We start from the raw sequence: 19,446 nt of genomic DNA on the forward strand, positions 1-19,446 counted from the left end.
TAGAGCAATACTATGTGTATCCACTTTGGGTATATAAATATATACATACTCATATGTATTATCATATGATCGGTTATTATTTTATTCTTAATTCAAAATCATCCAATCACATGATGACACATATAAATGTGTATACATTTGTATATCTAAAGTAGGTACACATAATTTTATTATATACTTTAATCTACTCTTTTTGTACCATCTCAAATCCCTTGCACCCCATCGCCAGGGGAAAAATTTCTCATTTTTTTAAAATAATAAAATATTTATTAAATATTTTATATATATATATATAATAATAATAACACTAATAATTCAAAAAATTTTATTCAATATATAAAAAATAGTTAAGAAAAGAAACAAACCGGAGATAAAACAAAATAGAGAGACTAAAATACAGTTCTGCATACCAAATTGTGACCCCTAACGCCTAGTACTTTGTACTCCCAGTACTGCTAGCTTTGCCTGGGAATGTGATAATAATATAACGCAATACCATACGTATCCATGTAACAAATACGTACATATTATTATTCACTACTATAATCATCAACCAAAATTAACAAAGAATCAATGACAATTATCCCAAATACCAACAATCAATTAATATTTTGAATAAATTCTCTAACCATGGATTGAATTCCACCTCAAAGAATCTCTCCTCTGGCGGCATAACTGTACTGAGATCTTCTTATATTGTCTCGTCTCTTCTTGTACACAAGCCCTCCAAGCCCAACCAAACACACCGCCACTACAACCGCCACCACAACTCCCGCCTTCTTCCCTCCATTCATTCCACCACCACCGCCAGAAGACTCTTTTCCATCTCCATCCGTATCCAAGTCGGTAAGGTTCACATCACTGCCCTCTGTCGGCGCCGGACTTGGAACCGAAGCGGGAGTCGGTGCCATCGACGGCGCATCCTTCAGATCTGAAGGTGACGATGATGGCACTGGAGCATGCGATGGAGATCCGGTTTCCGGAGCCGGAACTGGCGACGCTAAAGGCGAATCACCAGATAGTTCCGGACGCGACGCCGGAGACGGCCCTGGTGAATTCTGTGACAAAGAATACTGCACAGATAGTAACAAACAGAAGCAGAAAGCAAAGAGTTTAGCCATTACCATTGCTAAAACAATACGAGAAGTGTTTGTTAATGTAATGCAGATCGGAGAGTGTTTTTTAAGAAGATCTGAAGGCGTAGACAATAAGGAGGACTAAAAGAGAAAGCATCTGAGTAATAAAGGAGAAAAGATATGAACACTCGAGGAAATAGAGACAGAGGATACGGAGAATCCGCGTTCGATTTTTTCCTGTAATGTAAAAATTTTACTGGTTAGTTTTGAATCCGTGGAATATGAATTTTTCCTCCACCAACTGGAGGTGGTTACACGGGCAAATGACCTAAAACTGTCGGTATTTATAACCTAACTTCTTGAAGTATAGTTGCTTTAGTACAGAGAAAATTCACACCTTATGTTTCATAAAATAACTTAAAACACCCACAGATTTCACAAAATAATACCAGTTTTTGACTTTTTATCAAATCCTCACTTCTATGATATAAGAGTAATGTTAAATGTACTCATATTTGTGTATATAAATAAGTATATATATAACATATTATTATATAATTAGATATTATTTTATCTTTAATTCAAAATTATCTAATTATTTGATGACACACATCAAATATGTATCTATTTTTATATTCAAAATAGATATGTATTGTTTTATTGGCGAAATAAACACTCACATTTTCAGACATAAATTTAGAAATAAAACATCCAATAATATTATATGTACAATTTTTGTGTATAAATAATAATAAAATATTATTATTTATACATATAACACTACTTATAAAATATCATACAAAAATAAAAAACTAAATGATATATTGTTGTTCAATTTTTTTTATTTTTTTATTTTTTCCTAACAAAAACCCACTTTAATTGGATTATTTTTTCAGAATTAAACCAATTACACAAAACAGGTATCCTTTTTAACTTCTCTTTCGGGGATTCTATATTAATTACCATCCAAGCGACCACTTCAATTTTGTTTACAACAAAACAATATGCTAAAACGAAGTAAATATCTCAACAAAAACTCCTAACTATTGCGGTCGGTGGTGGCATACTTGTCAGAAGGCTTTGGATTGTTATTGTTTGGTGGGGTGGCGGTGTATGAAAGTGACGATATATCTTACTTACCAGTATAGTGTCTGGAGGTCATGCAGCATTTTATTTCTACATACAGAAATATAAGCAAGGCAGGATGGATGGCAAGGGCAAGACGGTGGAAGCCAAAGGTAGGGACAGACGTGCTCCAAATCAGGGCATTTGTATATGTTCCTTTGAAAACTTTCTCACAATTCAGATGTGTGTCTGTCCTATTAAAAATTCAATTAATAAATTAATTTTAAATTAAAATAAAAATAAAAATAATATTTAATTATATAATAACACATATAAATATATATTTATTTATTTCCTGACAAATTCTAGTTTTAACCCTAGTCTTAACAAGCAGCACTAAGGAAAGTTAAGCGTTAAAAAGTTCAATTGGCCAAACTTTAGAAAGCTATGGTGTTTAACAGTGAATAATTTTACAACAATGAATTGTATAAATATGGCTACCTCCTTATGAATTTAAAAGTATATTTTGTTACGCTTGTAAAATCCTAATTTATTCGATATAATAATTGTGAATTCGATCATTGTATCTAAATTTGTCCATCCAATCAATCCGAATAGGATTCCCCATTTATCCAAGAAAAAAAAAAATAGAAGTGTATTTTTACATGGGATAGAAACATGTAGGGTTAGACTCGAGCCAAGCCAGCTCGAGCTCGAGCTTGGCTCGGCTTGATCGAGCTCGAGCTGGCTCGGTAGATTTTTTTTTTAAATTTTTTATACAAAACGATGTCGTTTTGATAATAAAAAACGAGTCGAATCGAACCGAGTCGAACCGAAAACCATCCGAGCCGAGCTCGAATCGAGCCGCCCATATATAAACCGAGCCGAGCCCAAGCTGGCTATGAGCCGAGCTCAGCTCGGCTCGAATCCAACCCTAAAAACATGCCATTAATCCTCATTAGGGTTGGATTCGAGTCGAGCTCGAGTTCAGCTAAAACCGGCTCATTTCAGGCTTGATCGAGCTGAGCTCGAGCTCGATTAGTTTTTTGTTATCAAAACGATGTCGTTTTAATATATATTGATCAAAACAACATCGTTTTGTATCAAAAATTTTAATTAGAAAATCTGACGAGTAGCTCGAGTTCGGCTAAGACCGGCTCATTTCGGGTTCGACCGAGCCGAGCTCGAGTTGGCTCGGCTTAAATCCAGCCCTAATCCTCACACCAAAATTGATTTGTACATGAATGATCTATCATTGGCGCTGTGCACACAACTTTGTGCGAGCTTACCGGCGATGCAAGCTTAGGTTGTGATCAGATTCCTCTTCTGGGCTCACATGTATTTCATTTTTTAATTCATTTTTCTCAGAAAAAATAAAAAAAGACGACCCAGACATGAAGTGGAAAGGCAAATCGGGTTACACTCATTTATGAGGTGTCCATGATAATATTCCACAAGTTATAAGATAGTGCAGAAAATGGGTATGCTTCCTAGACATGTTGTGTATATGGATTATCATGCTAATGCTAATGCTAATGCTAATTGCCTATTTCCTCATTCACAACCTTTTCAATCAAACGCATACGACAAGCCAATTTAATCAAGATATTACTCTTTACCATTAACATCGATTCCAATATAATAAATTAGTCCAATTGTCTTTACAATAGAAGAATGAGCTTATGAAAGAATCTCATGTATATCATTCTTAGAAGAATAAAACCATATACACACATTTTAAGTAAACAAATATATACATATTTAATATATACCATCATGTGATTCAATGATTTTGAGTTAAAAATAAAATAACACCTCAAATTAGATACGTATAATATTACTCTTCTTAGAAATAGGTACACCTTATATATGATTATATAGTTAGCTAAAAATTAATACCTAATTATAAATGGACTAATTTACAACTGTATAAACACCATGATTTTAGGCATATGCTTAAACATAAATTGACTAATTTACAACTGTACCATTATTTTAGGTACATGTTTAAACATAAATCGAGTTGGAAATTTCATTGATTAACAGAGATTATTCCTTTGATTGTGGAGAAGATTTCTCCTTTACATTTACTGCTAGTACTTAGAAGTGATAAAATCATTAATTAATTAACTTAAAACTATTATTTGAGGATAATTAGACACCTGTTATTAGATCCTTCAGTAGAATTTTCAGACTTTAAAAAAGATAAAAGGGAGATTTTACGAATCAGTATTTGGAAAATCTCTTCTCAAATTATATTTTAAACTACCTGCTGACTATATCTTTTGTACCAGCTGATGGCACATGCAAGGTACATAAAGCTTTCATCCTCCTTTTGTTGGTAGGTCACAATTCATCCTTCGCTTCATTGGAGCTGCTCTCATGGCTCTCTTTAACATCAGAAGCCTGGGATTTTGGAGCCGAAGCTGGTTTCTGGATTTTAAAAGGTATTGATGCATGTTTCTTAAGGAACTTATAGAATGCCACCACCGTACGATCTGTGTCTACAGTGATCTACAAACACCCATAAGCCGGATAATTTTCATTAGAATTATTCTAACAACAATAGAACATATCTATAAAAGCTCAATGGAAATTGCCACTTACTGGATCAAAGCTCTTGTTTCCAGCGGGGAAGAAAAGAATAGTTGGGAATCCATCGGGCTGCAAAAGATGAAATGAAAAAGAAAATATAATTACAGCCTTTCATTCAGATGATTCAAGTCAATACATTTCATTTCAGATTGACATGTTCGGTAATCACTGAGGGATAGGGTTATGTGACAGTATAAGCTCCAAAAACTTACTCCATTAGAAATTTGAAGCCAGTTAAAAGGGCAATATATATTAAAACTAGTTAAAGATTGTAAGACTAAATGGTAATCCTCTCCTGTAAGGGAAGGTATAAGATTTAGACAGTGATAGGTATAAGAGGCTTATGGGATTGTGTGCTATTTGCATCTTGTAGCTCACTGCTGCCATTGAATGGGAAAGAAAGTTTAATCCATAGCAATGGTGCATCAAATCAAAGAATTAATCAGTACTACCTTTGCTCTGGGATGCTCGTTTGTTGTCCCATCCATCTTGGCTATAACAAGAGAGTCAACACCACGTAGATGTTTGGCAAGCTTGTTGTAGGTTGGCTCCAAGGCTTGGCAATGCCCACACCAAGGTGCATAGATCTAGCATGCAGACCATAAGAAATCAGCCATGAAAAAAGAGAGAAATGGAACAACTTTCAAATATTGCATGGCACAACCGATACCTCCAGAAGAACATCCTTTGACTCATCCAGAACAATTTCATCAAAGTTTTTACCAACCACTATTTTTACATCCCCATCATTCTATGTCAATAAGAAAACATAATTACAGTTAAATCCTAGTGATAAGATGTCAAAACAATTCAGAGGAAAGAAAAATACACATACAGTTTCAGGAATTGGATCAGACTTAAAGAAAGGTTTGAGCTGGTCTTCCAAGAAATCCTTGCCAAAGGCCTGAGGGTTGATAAATCTATGGGAACAATGAGCTCAAAACAAAAACTTCTAACAATCAATGATAAACATAAAAGTTGAGTAAGAGATTTTGACCTTAATTTTATCCAATGTAAACTCCCCATCAAACACAAATTTTTTACCATCGTCATTTCCAGTGTAGGCAAGAACCTATAAGAATTAAATAGCAGCAAATAGTTCAGTTCTTTACATACAGAACCTACATTAATTATAAAAAAAAACTGCATGCTATTTCATGAGGAAAAAATTAAGAAAGGAACAAAAAAGGTCTGGACAATTACAGTGGGAGCATTCCCAGTGACACCAAAATAATCTGCTACAGGCATTCCATAATCCTCATTGTCCATAGCCACATATACAAAGATAAGCTGCAATCAAACATGTCACATCTAAATTAGCAAGCCAGTGAATTTCAAATTTAAATTCTTTCAAAAGTAAAAACATTGGCATCCATCACAGCAATGATAAAGATAAAACTGATTCTAAATCATGTATCCTACTTTATATTAAAATCATGAGATAATTAAGCATCACCGTTATTGAGCATGGGGTTTTATTGTATTTTCAATTAGCTATTTGAAAACAATGCAAAAGCAAAAAATCTCAAGCTTTCGTCATAAGTGATTATAAATTACCTTTCCCTTGAAAAATTTTGCCACTTCTTCAAATACAGGCAGCATGTTAGCTGAATCATTTGTAGTGGCAAATAATAAAAGCTGCGAGCACAAAATTTAGCCAAGTCAACAATATCACCACAGTATGTTCAAATTCAAAAAGTAACTTATTCTAAAGTCAAAGATCTGACTAATTGCGCTAAAAAACCTTTTCTTTTGCAAGTGAAATTAAACATAGAGACCACCTACCTGTTTCTTTATTGTACTTTCAAAGATTGCAGGGGCACTCTCCTTTGTAAAAATGGTAACCAAAGGAAGCTTGTTGGCAAATACGAAGTCCGCAATAGCAGACTTATCAAAATGACCATCTGCCAAAACAGCAGACGGGTATAAAGATTATCCTCCTAAACAATTAAGTTTTAAGCTTTTTTCTTTCATCAAAATTAAAATTAAATTAAAAAAAATCTAACCATAATAGCTTATTTTCTCTGCCTCCTTCTTAACCATGACCAAAGCAGGACGCTTTACTTTAGGGTCAAAGTGGAAAAGCTCCGCCACAGCAGGATCCGCAGTTTGATAGAAGTCGACATCATCTTGAAGCCTTGAAGCTGCTGCAAGCACCTCACTCTCTAAACCCTGTTACAATTATCATGACGGAAAAAGGTCAAAAACGCATTATAAAAATAACAATGATAAAAATATAAGAGTTAAAACCCCATACAAACTTAAAGTTTCCACACTGAACAATGAAACTAAAAGCTAAAAAGCTCATACCACCAATGAGTTCAGGTAACCCAGAACAACTTTATCATTAGATGTCAATATGCGCTCAGCTTCGTCCAATGTGGTCACGTTGTATATACCAGGTCCTATCTTCTTTCTAATCCATGTCACTATAGCATCTCTAGATTGCAAGTGATTTATGCAATCAGCCACGGCATAAGATCATAACAATATTTAAATTCAATTACGAATATATGGTTTTTAAGCTACTCACTTGTTTCGGGCACCTGTATATGGCTTATGAACGCCCTCGATGAAGAAATAAACAGTAGGGAAACCCTGAACATCGTACTCCTGTGCCAGCTCAGTCTCCTCGGTAGCATCGATTTTAGCCAAAACGACACCCTCATTTCCATCCTTCAGTTCAGTAGCTGCCGCCGCATATTCCGGAGCCAAACCCTGACAGTGCCCGCACCATGGCGCGTAGAATTCCACCATAACAAACTTATTATTCTCGATAACATCACTGAAATTGCGTTCCTTCAACACGACGACATCTTTATCGTCGATTTCCGGCTCCTTGTACTCGGAGTTGTCCAAATCGGAGTAACTGTCGTTGTCGAAATCGTCAGGGAAGTCATCGTAGCTATCGGCATCGTCGTCGAAGTGGTCCGACGCGCCGCCATTTTTTGTGTCGGCGTCAGCTTCTTCGAGGAAGCTGAGGTCCTCGTCGTCATCTTCAACAGCGTCGGATTTGGGTTTGGATAGAACCGGAGAGAAGGTGGAGATTAAGAGTAGAATTGTGAGGGAGAGGAGGAGGATGTAGCGAGTTGACATTGTTATGAGATTGAGATCTGAGACGAGAACCACAGTGAGATGGGACCAGTAGGATTTATTAAAATGGAGAAGAAACTTAGATGAAATGAGAGAAGTAAAAACGATGGCGTTTGGTTTGTGAGATCTGTGGGAAAAGTAAAGCTTGTCTGACCGAAAGAACGCTTGTCGGCTTATGGATTAGGCCTGAAAGCGCGTTCACAGAATTACAGTCTAAAGGTCAGTAAAATAACAATATCATCCCTAAGGTTTGGCTTAATTTTCTTTTATAACTTTTACTCCCCGTTATCGGCAAATTTTAGTTTGAAGATTTATTACCTATGATCTATCCCAACCCAACGAACCTTGGATGTGTGTAACTTACTCCGCAAAATGTGTTATGTTTGTATGGCTTTATTTACAGTGTGACACTTCTAACTTTAACACCTTGTGAATTATACGAGAAGCAATATTATATATATTTAATTTTGAGTATTTAATTAAATATTTATATTATATATTATAATATAATTGAATATTATTTTATTTTTAAATTAAAATTAATTAATTATATTATGAGTATTCAAATAGTTATTTGAAATATAAGTATACATAATTTTTTAAATTGGGTCAAAATCGAGTTAGAGAAAGTTCGGTTTAATCCAGTTCGTGAGTTGATAGATGATTTGATTTGGTTTGAATTTGATTTGTAATTTGATTCAAATTATATTAAATAATTGTTAAAATGATATCATTTTGTTTATTATAAGATAAAATGATATTATTTTATTAATAAATCATGAATTTAAATTATAAATCCGAGTTACGAATTTTAACCATAAATTTAAATTGAATTCAAATCAAACTCAAATCGAATTATTTTCATTCAAACCAAATTTAAATCATTCTTAATTTTAGTTCGACGAACTTTAATAAAACTTAAACAAAATAATTTTTTTATCCAAGCCAAATTTAAATCAAAAGATGTTCAAACTCAATTTAATTCGTATTCATTCGTACCCATCTCCCTTATGACCAAAAACAAGAAAGAATAAGAGTGATGGAAGGAGCACCACACTGGAGGAAAAATCGACTCCAGTAAGGATAAAATCACGGCCAAAGGACTATTTCCCACCCAAGGTATGCTTTTTTTCCAAATGCACCCATGTTAATTTTGAAAATCTTATTTACTTACTTATGAACCGTTAAAATTAATTGAGTTCGTTAGTCATATTATTTTCTCTCTCAAACCCTAAAAACTAACAATTTTCCCACCCCAAGTTTTCAAAAATTATATTTTCCCCCTAGGGTTTCCAAACCTTCAGATCCTATTTTTTCGACCATGATTGACGATCTCCAAGCACTTACTCTCTCTCTCCGATGACCCTTTCTTTTGGTTATACATCTCCTGACGCCATGTGACATCGTCATCTATGAAGACAACTTTGTCTCTACAAAGATGCGTCGTCTTTGTCTCGATGAAGACATGTCGTCTTCGTCGACGACGACGCTTAGGAGGGGAAGATGTTGCATGATTGAAAAGAGGAAACGTTAGGGAGGAAGAGACGTCATCTGGAGATCGATGATCATTGTCGAAAAATTCAATCCCAAAGTTTAGAAACTCTAGGGGGGAAAATGTTATTTTTGAAAATTTAGGTTAGAAGAAAATTGTTAGTTAAAATAAAATTTTAGTTTATTTTTAAAATTACAGATAAAATGATGATTTTGTTCTTGAAACCGTTTTTTTTAATAGTTTATGGGTAGGTAAATTGAATTTTCAAAGTTAATGGAGGGGGGGTGGGACTTGGAAAAAAAGCATACCTTGGGTGGGAAATAGTCCTTTGGCCTAAAATCACAAAAGCGAGTATCTTTGTTCTTTTCGGGATCTAAAAGGTCAAGCAAAACGAGGATTTTTGTGAAGGCCATGGTGTAAACTTAACCCGTGAGCAATAAGAGTTAATTTCCATTGAAGCTAGCAGAATTTTACTCAGAAATTAAAGTCAGTCAGTCAGACTACCTATGAAAATTTAATACATTGATGATTTGAATGGTAAAATAAGAGATTTTATATTTAAGAAAATATAAATAAATTTAATTCTTAACTTTTTTTAAAATTTATTTAATGATTATAAGTCGGTTACTGAGCAGGATTCTACTTGTCTCTTGCAAGGCTTTTACCCATTTAAGATTGGGCCTTGATGAATGATAGCCCATACCAGAGGGAAGTCCAGAACCTTCGAGCAAGCCCAGGAACATCAGAACTTGGCGAATCACCAGAGAACCCCAGAGGCTTCGTTGACCAAACACGAGATTGCGCATGAAAGTACCAGAATTCTTCCTTCTTCTTATAAAAGCCCCATCCCATCACACACTCATTTCACACCATCAGAGGCAATTTTCAAAGTTCAAGCATCGAACTCATCTGCAATCAATCAAAGACTCGCATTTTTAGACACCCATGTCACTGATTCCAAGCTTATTCGGCAACCAGCGCAACAATGTCTTCGATCCCTTCTCTCTCGATGTTTGGGATCCATGTAAGGACTTTTCTCTAATTTCCACTCGTTTCCCTCGGGAAACCTCTGCTTTTGTCAACACTCGGATAGACTGGATGGAAACCCCGGAGGCTCACGTGTTCAAGGCCGATCTTCCAGGGCTCAAGAAAGAGGAAGTGAAGGTGGAGATCGAAGATAACAGCGTGCTTCAAATTAGCGGAGAGAGGAATGTTGAGAAGGAAGACAAGAACGACACTTGGCATCGTGTGGAACGTAGTAGCGGCAAATTCTCCAGGAGGTTTAAGCTACCGGAGAACGTGAAATTGGAGCGGATTAAGGCTTCTATGGAGGACGGAGTTCTGACTGTGACTGTTCCTAAAGTTGAGGTTAAGAAACCTGAAGCTAAAGCCATTGAAATCTCTGGTTGAAATACTGAAATAGAGCTGTGTTTAAGAACAATGTAATGGATTGTCTTGTCTACATAAATTGTGTGCCTCTATATGGATTTCGCTAATAAATAACGATGTAATGTTGTTCTGAATTACCTCTTCAGGTTAAAACCAAATCAGAAGCATGTCAAAATTATTTGTTGAACACAAAGTCAGTATTACACTTATGCCAGAATTATTACGTAAAATCCAAAAGCTCTCAATTCAAGAAGTTGGACAATAGAGTAAATTTGACACCAAAAAAATCGGCAGTCAATCTTTGTCTCATATTATGCTGACTCATCCAACCGATTCAATTTCATTGCTTTAGTACGCAACCACTTTCAGTTTCATTGCTGAACCATCTTGATCAGTTCTTGTAAAACCGTGATATTTATGGCCCTTATCTAACATCTTACTCCCTTTGAAATGAAGATGTGTGTAATGTTCTCTGCCATAAAAGTTTCAGAAAAAAAATTTTTTTTTTGGTTCAATGAAAATTGAAGTGGCGTATCTTCTAATGCCAATCTTTGTGCAGATAATTTCTTGAATAATGCTGAAAATGGTTCCCATTAGATTACGCTGTTTAGAGGAGTGATCTTGATGTTGGCAGCAAAAAGGCAAAAGACAAGTGCAATGGATCCAAGTGCGAAGTTAGGTAAAATGGAAGTAGATGCCTGCCTTTTGACTATTCTAAAACAAATGCAAATGCCCCACATTCCCCGATGTCCCCTCCACCAGCGAAAATGACACCCTGTTTCCCACCATAGCCATACCATTTCGTTTCTCCATTACTAATTTAAGGGGTTCTTCCTCTGTACATTTATGGTCCTTTTTCATTTTTATAAAAATTTCAATGCTACACTTACTAAACAATACTCCAAAATGCCACTTTATTAACATATCATTTATCAATTCAATTTTTTATCAATAATAAAAATAAGTATACATATTTTTTAATACAGAAATAATATTTTAAAGTGGTTTTGAATTGCCCAATTTGTTTTGTTTTGTCTTTTTTAATGAATCATAACCAGTTCATTATATTGGTTAATCAATAATAAAATATATAAATCAAAAATTATTTTTAAGTCCAAATTATATTTGAAATTTTATTTTACTTAAATACATACTTATCAGTATTTTATGATACAAGATACATATCTTATAATATATAATACATATCTTACGATATAATATAGATAAGATATAATATAGATAAAAAATTATATATAATAAGATATATTATAATTAATACAATACATTGTATGATATATAATATTGATATATTGTTACCAATAAAAAGTATGATAAGGTTAAAAAAAATAAAAATAAAAACAAAATTAGCTAAACTAATTATTTATATTAGTACAGAATTAGGATTCTTAGTTATTTTTTACAGAGTAAATTAGAGTTTAATCACAAAAAGCCACCCCAATCCTTTTCCTTCCTTTAAAACCCCTCCAAAATAATAATTTCATATTCCTTTCCGCTAATATTCCTTTGCTCGTAAACTTTGCGATCAGAACCCAATATAGGTTCTGCGCAATTCGAGGGTTTCCATTTTCATGATCTTTTACTTTTGACTAAATTTATTTAATATGGTTACAGTGGGCAGCATGAGTGGACTTAATTTATGAGCACGAGATCACGAAACTCTATACAGGTACCACCACATGTTTGATCTTGCATTTTCCCTCTCTTTCTCTCTCTCTTTTACTAGTTTCTTTCTGAACAATTCAAATTACGTTTATGTAGTTGCGTATTTGTTTTGCAGTGATTGCAGTGAAAATCATCCCCATGGATACTGCTCTCAAATTTACTCTTCTGTTGCTGCTTCTTAGATTTGGTTTGTTTTTGTCTGATTTCTTGTTTAGGATTGCAAAAAGGGTTTTCTGTGTTTTATAAAATGACGGTTGTTCTCATAAATGGTGAATGAAACTGTTGATTGTGTCAGAAAATTTTTATTCTGAATTATAGAAATTAAAGGCGTAAGTTTAATCGAATTTTGTGTCTCGTCTTACCTTATACCAATTGTTGATTGACTATTGAGTATTATTACTTAATATTTTGTATTTTGGAAATGGAGCACGAACTTGATTGTATTTTGTTCAACAGTCTTGTTGTATCTTACCTCCAGTTCTGATTGAATATTCGCTACCATTACTGATTATTGTCTTTCTAACCTGGTTGCTTCTACCCTTACGCAGAATGTAGATGTCACTATCTTAGTACCATTGTTGCCACAGTTAATCTTATATTGTTATTCTGTTACCTAAACAAATGACATTGGTTTCTTTTTACTGAATATGCTCATCCTGATGGTGAGAGTAAATTAATTTTAGTTTTGTAGTGAGCAAACCTGGAGAAAAATATTAGAATGCTCACTTGGTTGCTTTGATAAATTTAGATTTTCTGTTACTAATTGTATACTACTGGTGTTAATTGTAGTTCTATATCTAACATTTGAGTCTCTTGTATAGTGAATGCTTCTACTAAAAATGATTTTCGGCACTGTGAAAGAATTGTTAAAACTTGGGCACTTTCTTCCATTGATCAAGAAGTAAAAGAAGACAAACACATACTGCAAGATTTGCTGTTTTTTCTACATGTTCCCCGGACAGGAGGCCGTACTTATTTCCATTGGTAATTCACTCAGGATGCAGTGATAGCTATGTTAAAATTAGGATCCAGCATTTTAAAAACCATATTAATTTCTGCTTTGGGTAATTTGTTATTGCTGCAGTCTTCTGAGAAAGTTGTACTCTAGCTCTTTGGAATGTCCTCGTTCTTATGACAAGTTGCGATTTGATCCAGGGTAACATCTTTTTATCGTTTTATAATCCTTATTAGCTCTCTGCTTTGGGTAATTTAAAAACATTTATATGTATAGGGGAAAGAAACTTTTTGTTTGAATTTTTGTGGAGAGAAATGGAAATTATTTATGCAACCATTGAGTATGGCTCTCAAGCGTGACATCTTTATTAGAATAATTGATAGAATAAAAAAATTTGAAGGAAAACAAAAAGCTCTATTAGTGGGATTTAGGATGTTTTAGGAATAATTCTAAAATGCTTTCTTCTTGTTCTTTTGAACGGATGAATTTTCAATAAATTAACTTGAACAGGATTTGTGTTTGTTTATATAACCACACAGTGGAGATGACAAGTGTAACTGTTGCTTAAGTGCTTCCACCAGGTTAATTTGTAATTAACTAGTTTTCTTCAGAATGTTGGGGGCAATGGACAATCTTTTAGCATCTGTGACTCATTTCTATAGCAACAGAATTATATTTTTCTAGTCTGTTATAAATGAAATTTTTATTAATTTTAATTAGTTTGTACGTTTATGGCCCTTTAATTGCTGTAATTTTGTTTTTTTGCAGCAAAACAAATTGTAGATTATTGGTCACTCATGATGATTATAGCATGATGTCCAAACTTCCAAAAGAGAAAACTTCGGTTGTGACTATACTTAGGAATCCAATTGATCGTGTGTTTAGTACTTATGAATTTTCAGTTGAAGTTGCTGCAAGATTTTTGGTGCATCCTAACTTAACTTCTGCCACACGAATGGCTAAACGCTTGCGAAGTAAAAGTTCTGGAGTGAGCACTCTTGATATATGGCCATGGAAGTATTTGGTTCCATGGATGAGAGAAGATCTATTTGCTCGGGTACATTTGTCTTTGTATTTTTCTGTTTGATGTCTTTTAAGCACTATTTATTTTTACAAGCTCTTCAGTTTTCTTTTCTTTGCATAGTGATCCATGAGTAATCCTTTGTTATCTGCATGGTGTAAGACAAATTTGTAATTTGAATTCCTTTTTAAATTGTTGACTATAAATTTTGAGCAAGGGCTTCTTCTATAGGCTGGGTTTGACACACATCATTGGAGTGGACTAACTCTGTAGGATTAGATTGGACTGAACAGGAATGGAATGGGTTAGACTGGATAGGACTTTATTGAACATAATATTCGGCTGTGTCTGCTGATGTATTGTGTTGGAGAAGATTATTTAGATTGTTTGATAGATTCAAACTTTACCATTCAACTAATTTGAATAATTTTAGTTAATAGCTTATATTTTAATTTTAATTCAATTATTGTTATTCTTAATATATATTTAAAAGAAATATTAATTAGTACTTATATTATCAAGATAATTATTAATATTTTTATTAAATATTTATATTTTTTATTATATTAATCAATCGATTAATTAAGGACATTAAATTAAATTACATTCTCACCTGTACATGTTTGTGCAAATCCTGATCTAGGAAGTGTAAACAAAATAGACCCCAGGCCAGACATGGATCTTCATTGTGTGATTTCTAGTGCCCTAGAACAACCTAGGACAGGACTTCAATAGGTCCTGTGGGTATCCAAACAGTGCTTAAAATAAGTTAATGCAGTGTGGTGCTCTTGTGTTGTCCAATATAGTGCTACCAACACCCCCAATAGTAGTTATAATAAAAAGTTTTGCATACTCTACTTTGATGAACAGAGAGATGCCCGAAAACAGAAGGTCAATGTGGATGTTAGTGGCAATGATCCATACTACATGGAGGATTTTGTAATGCCATTACAAGATTTCATCAATAAACCAACAGCTTGGGATATTGTTCACAACGGAGCAACATTTCAGGTATTCTTTCTTATGGTTTCATCTTTGTAATAATCTGTTTTTGTGAATTATTTTCATGTTTTTATTTAGAATGGGTTGTGTGAGCTCCTTTTGTTGGAAATATTACTGAAAATGGATTGTAGGCGTTTCTCTGATTTTTATATGAGTATTAAAGCCTGAGTATTCAATTTTCAAATTAATCATTGATTGTTCTCAATAACAGGTTGTTGGATTGACAAACAACTCATTTTTAGCAGAATCACATGAAGTTCGCCATTGTGTTCAGAAGTTTAAGACTCTTGGTGATTATGTGCTTCAAGTTGCAAAGGTAATTGAATAGGGTATTTAGAGTTGTGGACAGGTTTAGGTCATAATATTGTTTTTTCTGATAATTATTCTCCTTATGGTTGCAATCATGGTAGATACTTGTAAATCTTGCAGAAGAGATTGGATGAAATGCTATATATTGGTCTCACAGAGAATCATAGAGAATCTGCAAACATTTTTGGAAGGGTGGTTGGTGCACAGGTGATTTCCCAGATGGCGGCATCAAATTCTAGCATAGAGGGTAGCAACAAATCAGGTTAGTTTGAAAAAGATAATTCTATGTCTAAACTTTGTGGTTAACCTCTTTTAAAGGACTTGCATATGTTGCAAATATGGAAATTATTTGGGACTCATAAATCGGATGCTATTGGACTCTATGATGTAATAACAAAGGCAAATATTTGAAGAAAATTCTACTGATAAAGCTATGTACAGCTGCACATGTCTGATGGACTAATACTAAAAGCCTGATCAAGATACCTCTGATATTGGAAGAGTAGAAATCTCACACTTTGGCTTCTTAATAATGGGAAATGGTTCTGGCAATCTTTTGCTTTTTTTCAGAACTTCGTCATTGGCATTTTTATTTTTTTATCCCTGATTGGTTTGCCAGTATGGGTCAAAAAGTATGATTTATTATTTCATAGCATAACATATAATGTGGAATCTGGAATTATTGGCATTTCACTGTTTTATAAGTTGCATTGAACTTCATAAATATTTCTGTATTTTCATTTCTAATAGGATTGAAGTGGGTATAGCTAGCTCTTTATTTGATTCATTCTTCTTGTGCTACAGAACATAGCTCTTCATTGTCAGATATTAAGCCTGCTAGCAATTATCATCAGGTAGTAGCATGGACTTTTTGCACTCTTGGTAACTGGACATCAATCAAGTAGAGTAGCACTCTTACTGTTGCATTTATTCTGTTCCTTCCTGTGTGGCAGAATAGCACCCCAGACCAAAAATCTGCTAATGTTACTTCAGCTGAAAAAGTCGAAATTCTAAAGGAAAATGTAAGCCTTTTTATTCAATCTGTTACCTGACCATATTAACCAAGATGATCTGATTTTCCTATTTCAAAATAACAATAATTATAATCGGCTTATTTGCTCACTTTGATTCTATTAGATGACTGTTGGAAAGCTCATGCAAGATTATGAAGTGTGCATTTCTTCCTTACGAAAGTCCCAAGCAACTCGACGTATTAATTCTTTGAAGAGAATCTCACCAGTGAACTTTTCAAAGGAGGTATAAACTCTTAGAATCGGTTGATTACTTGTGATCATTTTCCCTTCTGATTTCTTTCATCTATGATATCCTTTTCTTCATTCACATTGTGCTTTAAACCAGTTAGTCTGAGGGTAGCCGTATTGAATGAAAGTTCTATCGGGGTCTTGAAGATGCTGTAAGGGTCAGTAGATAGAATTTTAGCTGTTGAGTCAAGCGCCTAAACCATTTCTTTTTTCCTCAAAATGATTACAGAGGTGGACTGGAGTTTAATTCTGGTCAAGGTTGTCCTGGTTGGACCAGTCAGACTCTGATAGGTTTTAGAGAGTAATTAACATATTTTATACTTTTTTTGTATGTTATATCATTAGAGAAATGTAAAGGGGCCTAGAGGCTTATTTCTTCCCTTACAAGTTACAATTTATAATCCTCCTTACTATAAAGCGCTAGAGGTGGGCTCAACGGTATGACCTTGGTATTATTATTATTATATGTCACTGGTTTCTTAACCACGACAGATTGTGCGGCCCATCATCTGTGAGTCCGGATATGGTGTTCTTCAGCAGATTTCTATGTTTTTGAAATAAACTTGCCATGCATGTATTCCTTGTGCAGCACTTCTTGAGTTGTTTCATTTGTGTTGGGAGTTGCTTTTCCACATTTTTTTCGGCTTTTATTAAACTGTGGTTTTTTTCCCTGCTACTATCTGTATGACACATGAAATTTTGCAGGCACGTCTCCAAGTTCCTGAAGAGGTTCTGGAGCAGATAAGATCACTTAACAGCCTTGATTTAGAGCTTTATGAGTATGCTCTGGACATCTTTGCGAAACAAAAGCAGAAATTAGCTTTAACGGTAAGTTGCCATCTGTGAGAAATTATTTGGATGCTGCTTTCTATATCTTTATTAATTTTTTTAGGGTTTTTTAAATTCTCTGCTGATATTCAGCGAGTGTCACTACATGGATAAAATTACAAATTGCTAATATTTGTTGAAACTAAAAATGAAAGAAAAAACAACTTAGTAGAATTTAGTGCATAAAGACATTATACTAGCATTCACATCAATTTAGAGGTAGCTGGTATATGTTGAGGTAAATAAATACTAGTGAATGTGCCAAAAGTGTTCTGGTCTGTCCCTGGATGAGCAAAATCAGCAAATATACATTTTCATTTTGAGCACATCATTTTTTCTTTGGTGGATGACAGTAAATGCATCAATCATGAACCTCACTTTTTTTTTTTTTTTTTGGTCAATGTTTTTTGTATTCCATGTTTTTGTCATTCTATTTCCTTTTGTCCTTCACTTCCTCCAGGGCTGACCTTTTTATGTGTTTTTATATGGTTTGAAGAAAATATCTTTTATTGATATGTTTTTTCATTACTAAGATTTGCTTTCAGTGCAATTGATGAGTTCTTTTGGTGTAGTGTCTATGAAGCACACTTCCATCTTAGCTATTTGCTTTTTGTCTACGGCTACTTTAGATTCATCTTTTGTATTAGACCTGCTTTCACTTGATATATTTAATAATTTTTATATTTGTACATGGTGCAGGATGAATTGGGAAGTCATGGATTTACCGTACTTTGTTTGCCCTATCTCCATTTGGTGTTTAAAGAAATGTGAACTCTTTAACATATTGGCCTAATTTGATTGATATTTTTTCTAATTGCAGGGGAAGCTGGATAGCATACTCAGCCATTCTTATGGCATCACGCTCTGGCAAGGCCTCTTAATGGGCATTTCTATTTTCTTACTGGTCTTCTTCTTACTATTTATAAATGCTAGAAGAAGAACTCCAAAAGTAAAAATATGAATGTATATTTTTTTTGTTAACATGTTGCAGAGAAATGCATGCACAAGATCATTTTGAAAACACGAGGGAATTTTAGAATTCAATATTGAAAATGTAGTGCCATTCTTGCATCATATTTGATGTCACAAAAATCCCATTTCTATCTGCTTGAGACTGGATAAATGAAGTTTTGGGAGGCTATGACCATTGCTATCTTTGAGGCTTATCTGGTTGTCGGCCAGGAAACAGATGTGAGGACCACTGCATGTGCCACATTCAAAGTTGGGCAATAAAATTTCGTTTTTACCCTTCTAAATACAATTTTAATGCGTAATAAAATGAGATGGGATTGATTGATTTTGAATATATTTTTAAATATATAATTAGATGTTATTTGATTAAGTAATTTTAAATTAAAGATAAAATAATATTTAATTTTAAAAATTTTAAAATTAGTAAAATTGGTACAGTATTAAAATTTAAAAAAAAAAGGTTTGGGTTCAAGTTTATACTATATTTGTAAAATTTTAATATGATAGTTATAAGTTTGAGTATTATATAATGTACATCTTACCTAGTTTTCATAATTGTTATTATATGTATAAATAATATGTAATTTTATGTTTAAATATTGACATGTTATTATATGATTGGATAGATTTAAATTAGAGATAAAATAATAATTACTCATATATTGATATATTATTATTTGTGTATAAAATTATATATATTATTT

General features: G+C 33.7%; 4 protein-coding genes across 6 annotated transcripts; 2 read left to right on the forward strand and 2 right to left on the reverse strand.

The window, feature by feature from the left end:
* Nucleotides 1-485: 485 nt before the first annotated feature.
* On the reverse strand, nt 486-1,397 carry LOC123225182 (classical arabinogalactan protein 4-like). The gene has a single exon (XM_044649069.1). It carries the CDS (start codon nt 1,125-1,127, stop codon nt 648-650), a length of 480 nt encoding a protein of 159 aa, XP_044505004.1. The 5' UTR covers nt 1,128-1,397; the 3' UTR covers nt 486-647.
* Nucleotides 1,398-4,147: 2,750 nt separating this feature from the next.
* LOC123226484 (protein disulfide isomerase-like 1-4) lies at nt 4,148-7,949 on the reverse strand. Its single transcript, XM_044651010.1, has 12 exons — nt 7,270-7,949; nt 7,047-7,176; nt 6,743-6,908; nt 6,522-6,640; nt 6,294-6,374; nt 5,940-6,026; nt 5,734-5,808; nt 5,572-5,640; nt 5,407-5,487; nt 5,189-5,323; nt 4,749-4,805; nt 4,148-4,655 (listed from the first exon to the last, which is right to left on the reverse strand). The coding sequence occupies exons 1-12, from the start codon at nt 7,830-7,832 to the stop codon at nt 4,488-4,490; spliced, it is 1,731 nt and encodes a 576-aa protein (XP_044506945.1). The 5' UTR covers nt 7,833-7,949; the 3' UTR covers nt 4,148-4,487.
* A 2,194-nt stretch (nt 7,950-10,143) lies between these two features.
* On the forward strand, nt 10,144-10,844 carry LOC123225036 (18.5 kDa class I heat shock protein-like). Its single transcript, XM_044648882.1, has one exon. It carries the CDS (start codon nt 10,267-10,269, stop codon nt 10,729-10,731), a length of 465 nt encoding a protein of 154 aa, XP_044504817.1. The 5' UTR covers nt 10,144-10,266; the 3' UTR covers nt 10,732-10,844.
* Nucleotides 10,845-12,179: 1,335 nt separating this feature from the next.
* LOC123226404 (protein-tyrosine sulfotransferase-like) lies at nt 12,180-18,844 on the forward strand. Of its 3 annotated transcripts, none has more exons than XM_044650919.1 (14): nt 12,181-12,397; nt 12,490-12,580; nt 13,215-13,377; nt 13,478-13,549; nt 14,117-14,405; nt 15,240-15,380; nt 15,583-15,687; nt 15,801-15,942; nt 16,485-16,534; nt 16,634-16,702; nt 16,818-16,937; nt 17,648-17,770; nt 18,470-18,496; nt 18,591-18,844. In XM_044650919.1, the coding sequence occupies exons 1-14, from the start codon at nt 12,368-12,370 to the stop codon at nt 18,729-18,731; spliced, it is 1,563 nt and encodes a 520-aa protein (XP_044506854.1). In that variant the 5' UTR covers nt 12,181-12,367; the 3' UTR covers nt 18,732-18,844. The 3 variants fall into 3 exon arrangements, with proteins under 3 accessions (XP_044506855.1, XP_044506854.1, XP_044506856.1); XM_044650921.1 differs by having other exon boundaries at nt 12,183-12,397; nt 12,509-12,580; XM_044650920.1 differs by lacking the exon at nt 18,470-18,496 and having other exon boundaries at nt 12,180-12,397.
* The last annotated feature ends 602 nt before the right edge of the window (nt 18,845-19,446 follow it).

The sequence above is a fragment of the Mangifera indica genome, chromosome 9 (assembly GCF_011075055.1).
Source record: "Mangifera indica cultivar Alphonso chromosome 9, CATAS_Mindica_2.1, whole genome shotgun sequence".
NCBI lineage: Eukaryota > Viridiplantae > Streptophyta > Magnoliopsida > Sapindales > Anacardiaceae > Mangifera > Mangifera indica.

What these genes read in the sequence shown, in the direction of transcription:
- LOC123225182 (XM_044649069.1), bottom strand. Translation starts at nt 1,127, where the DNA reads ATGGTAATGGCTAAACTCTTTGCTTTCTGCTTCTGTTTGTTACTATCT.
- LOC123226484 (XM_044651010.1), bottom strand. Translation starts at nt 7,832, where the DNA reads ATGTCAACTCGCTACATCCTCCTCCTCTCCCTCACAATTCTACTCTTA. An exon ending in TATACAGGTGCCCGAAACAA is followed by an intron (nt 7,177 to 7,269) that starts GTGAGTAGCTTA and finishes CTTGCAATCTAG; the next exon opens with AGATGCTATAGTGACATGGA. An exon ending in AGAGAAAATAAGCTATTATG is followed by an intron (nt 6,641 to 6,742) that starts GTTAGATTTTTT and finishes CTGTTTTGGCAG; the next exon opens with ATGGTCATTTTGATAAGTCT.
- LOC123225036 (XM_044648882.1), top strand. Translation starts at nt 10,267, where the DNA reads ATGTCACTGATTCCAAGCTTATTCGGCAACCAGCGCAACAATGTCTTC.
- LOC123226404 (XM_044650919.1), top strand. Translation starts at nt 12,368, where the DNA reads ATGAGCACGAGATCACGAAACTCTATACAG. An exon ending in CTGCTAGCAATTATCATCAG is followed by an intron (nt 16,535 to 16,633) that starts GTAGTAGCATGG and finishes CCTGTGTGGCAG; the next exon opens with AATAGCACCCCAGACCAAAA. An exon ending in TGGGAAGTCATGGATTTACC is followed by an intron (nt 18,497 to 18,590) that starts GTACTTTGTTTG and finishes TTCTAATTGCAG; the next exon opens with GGGAAGCTGGATAGCATACT.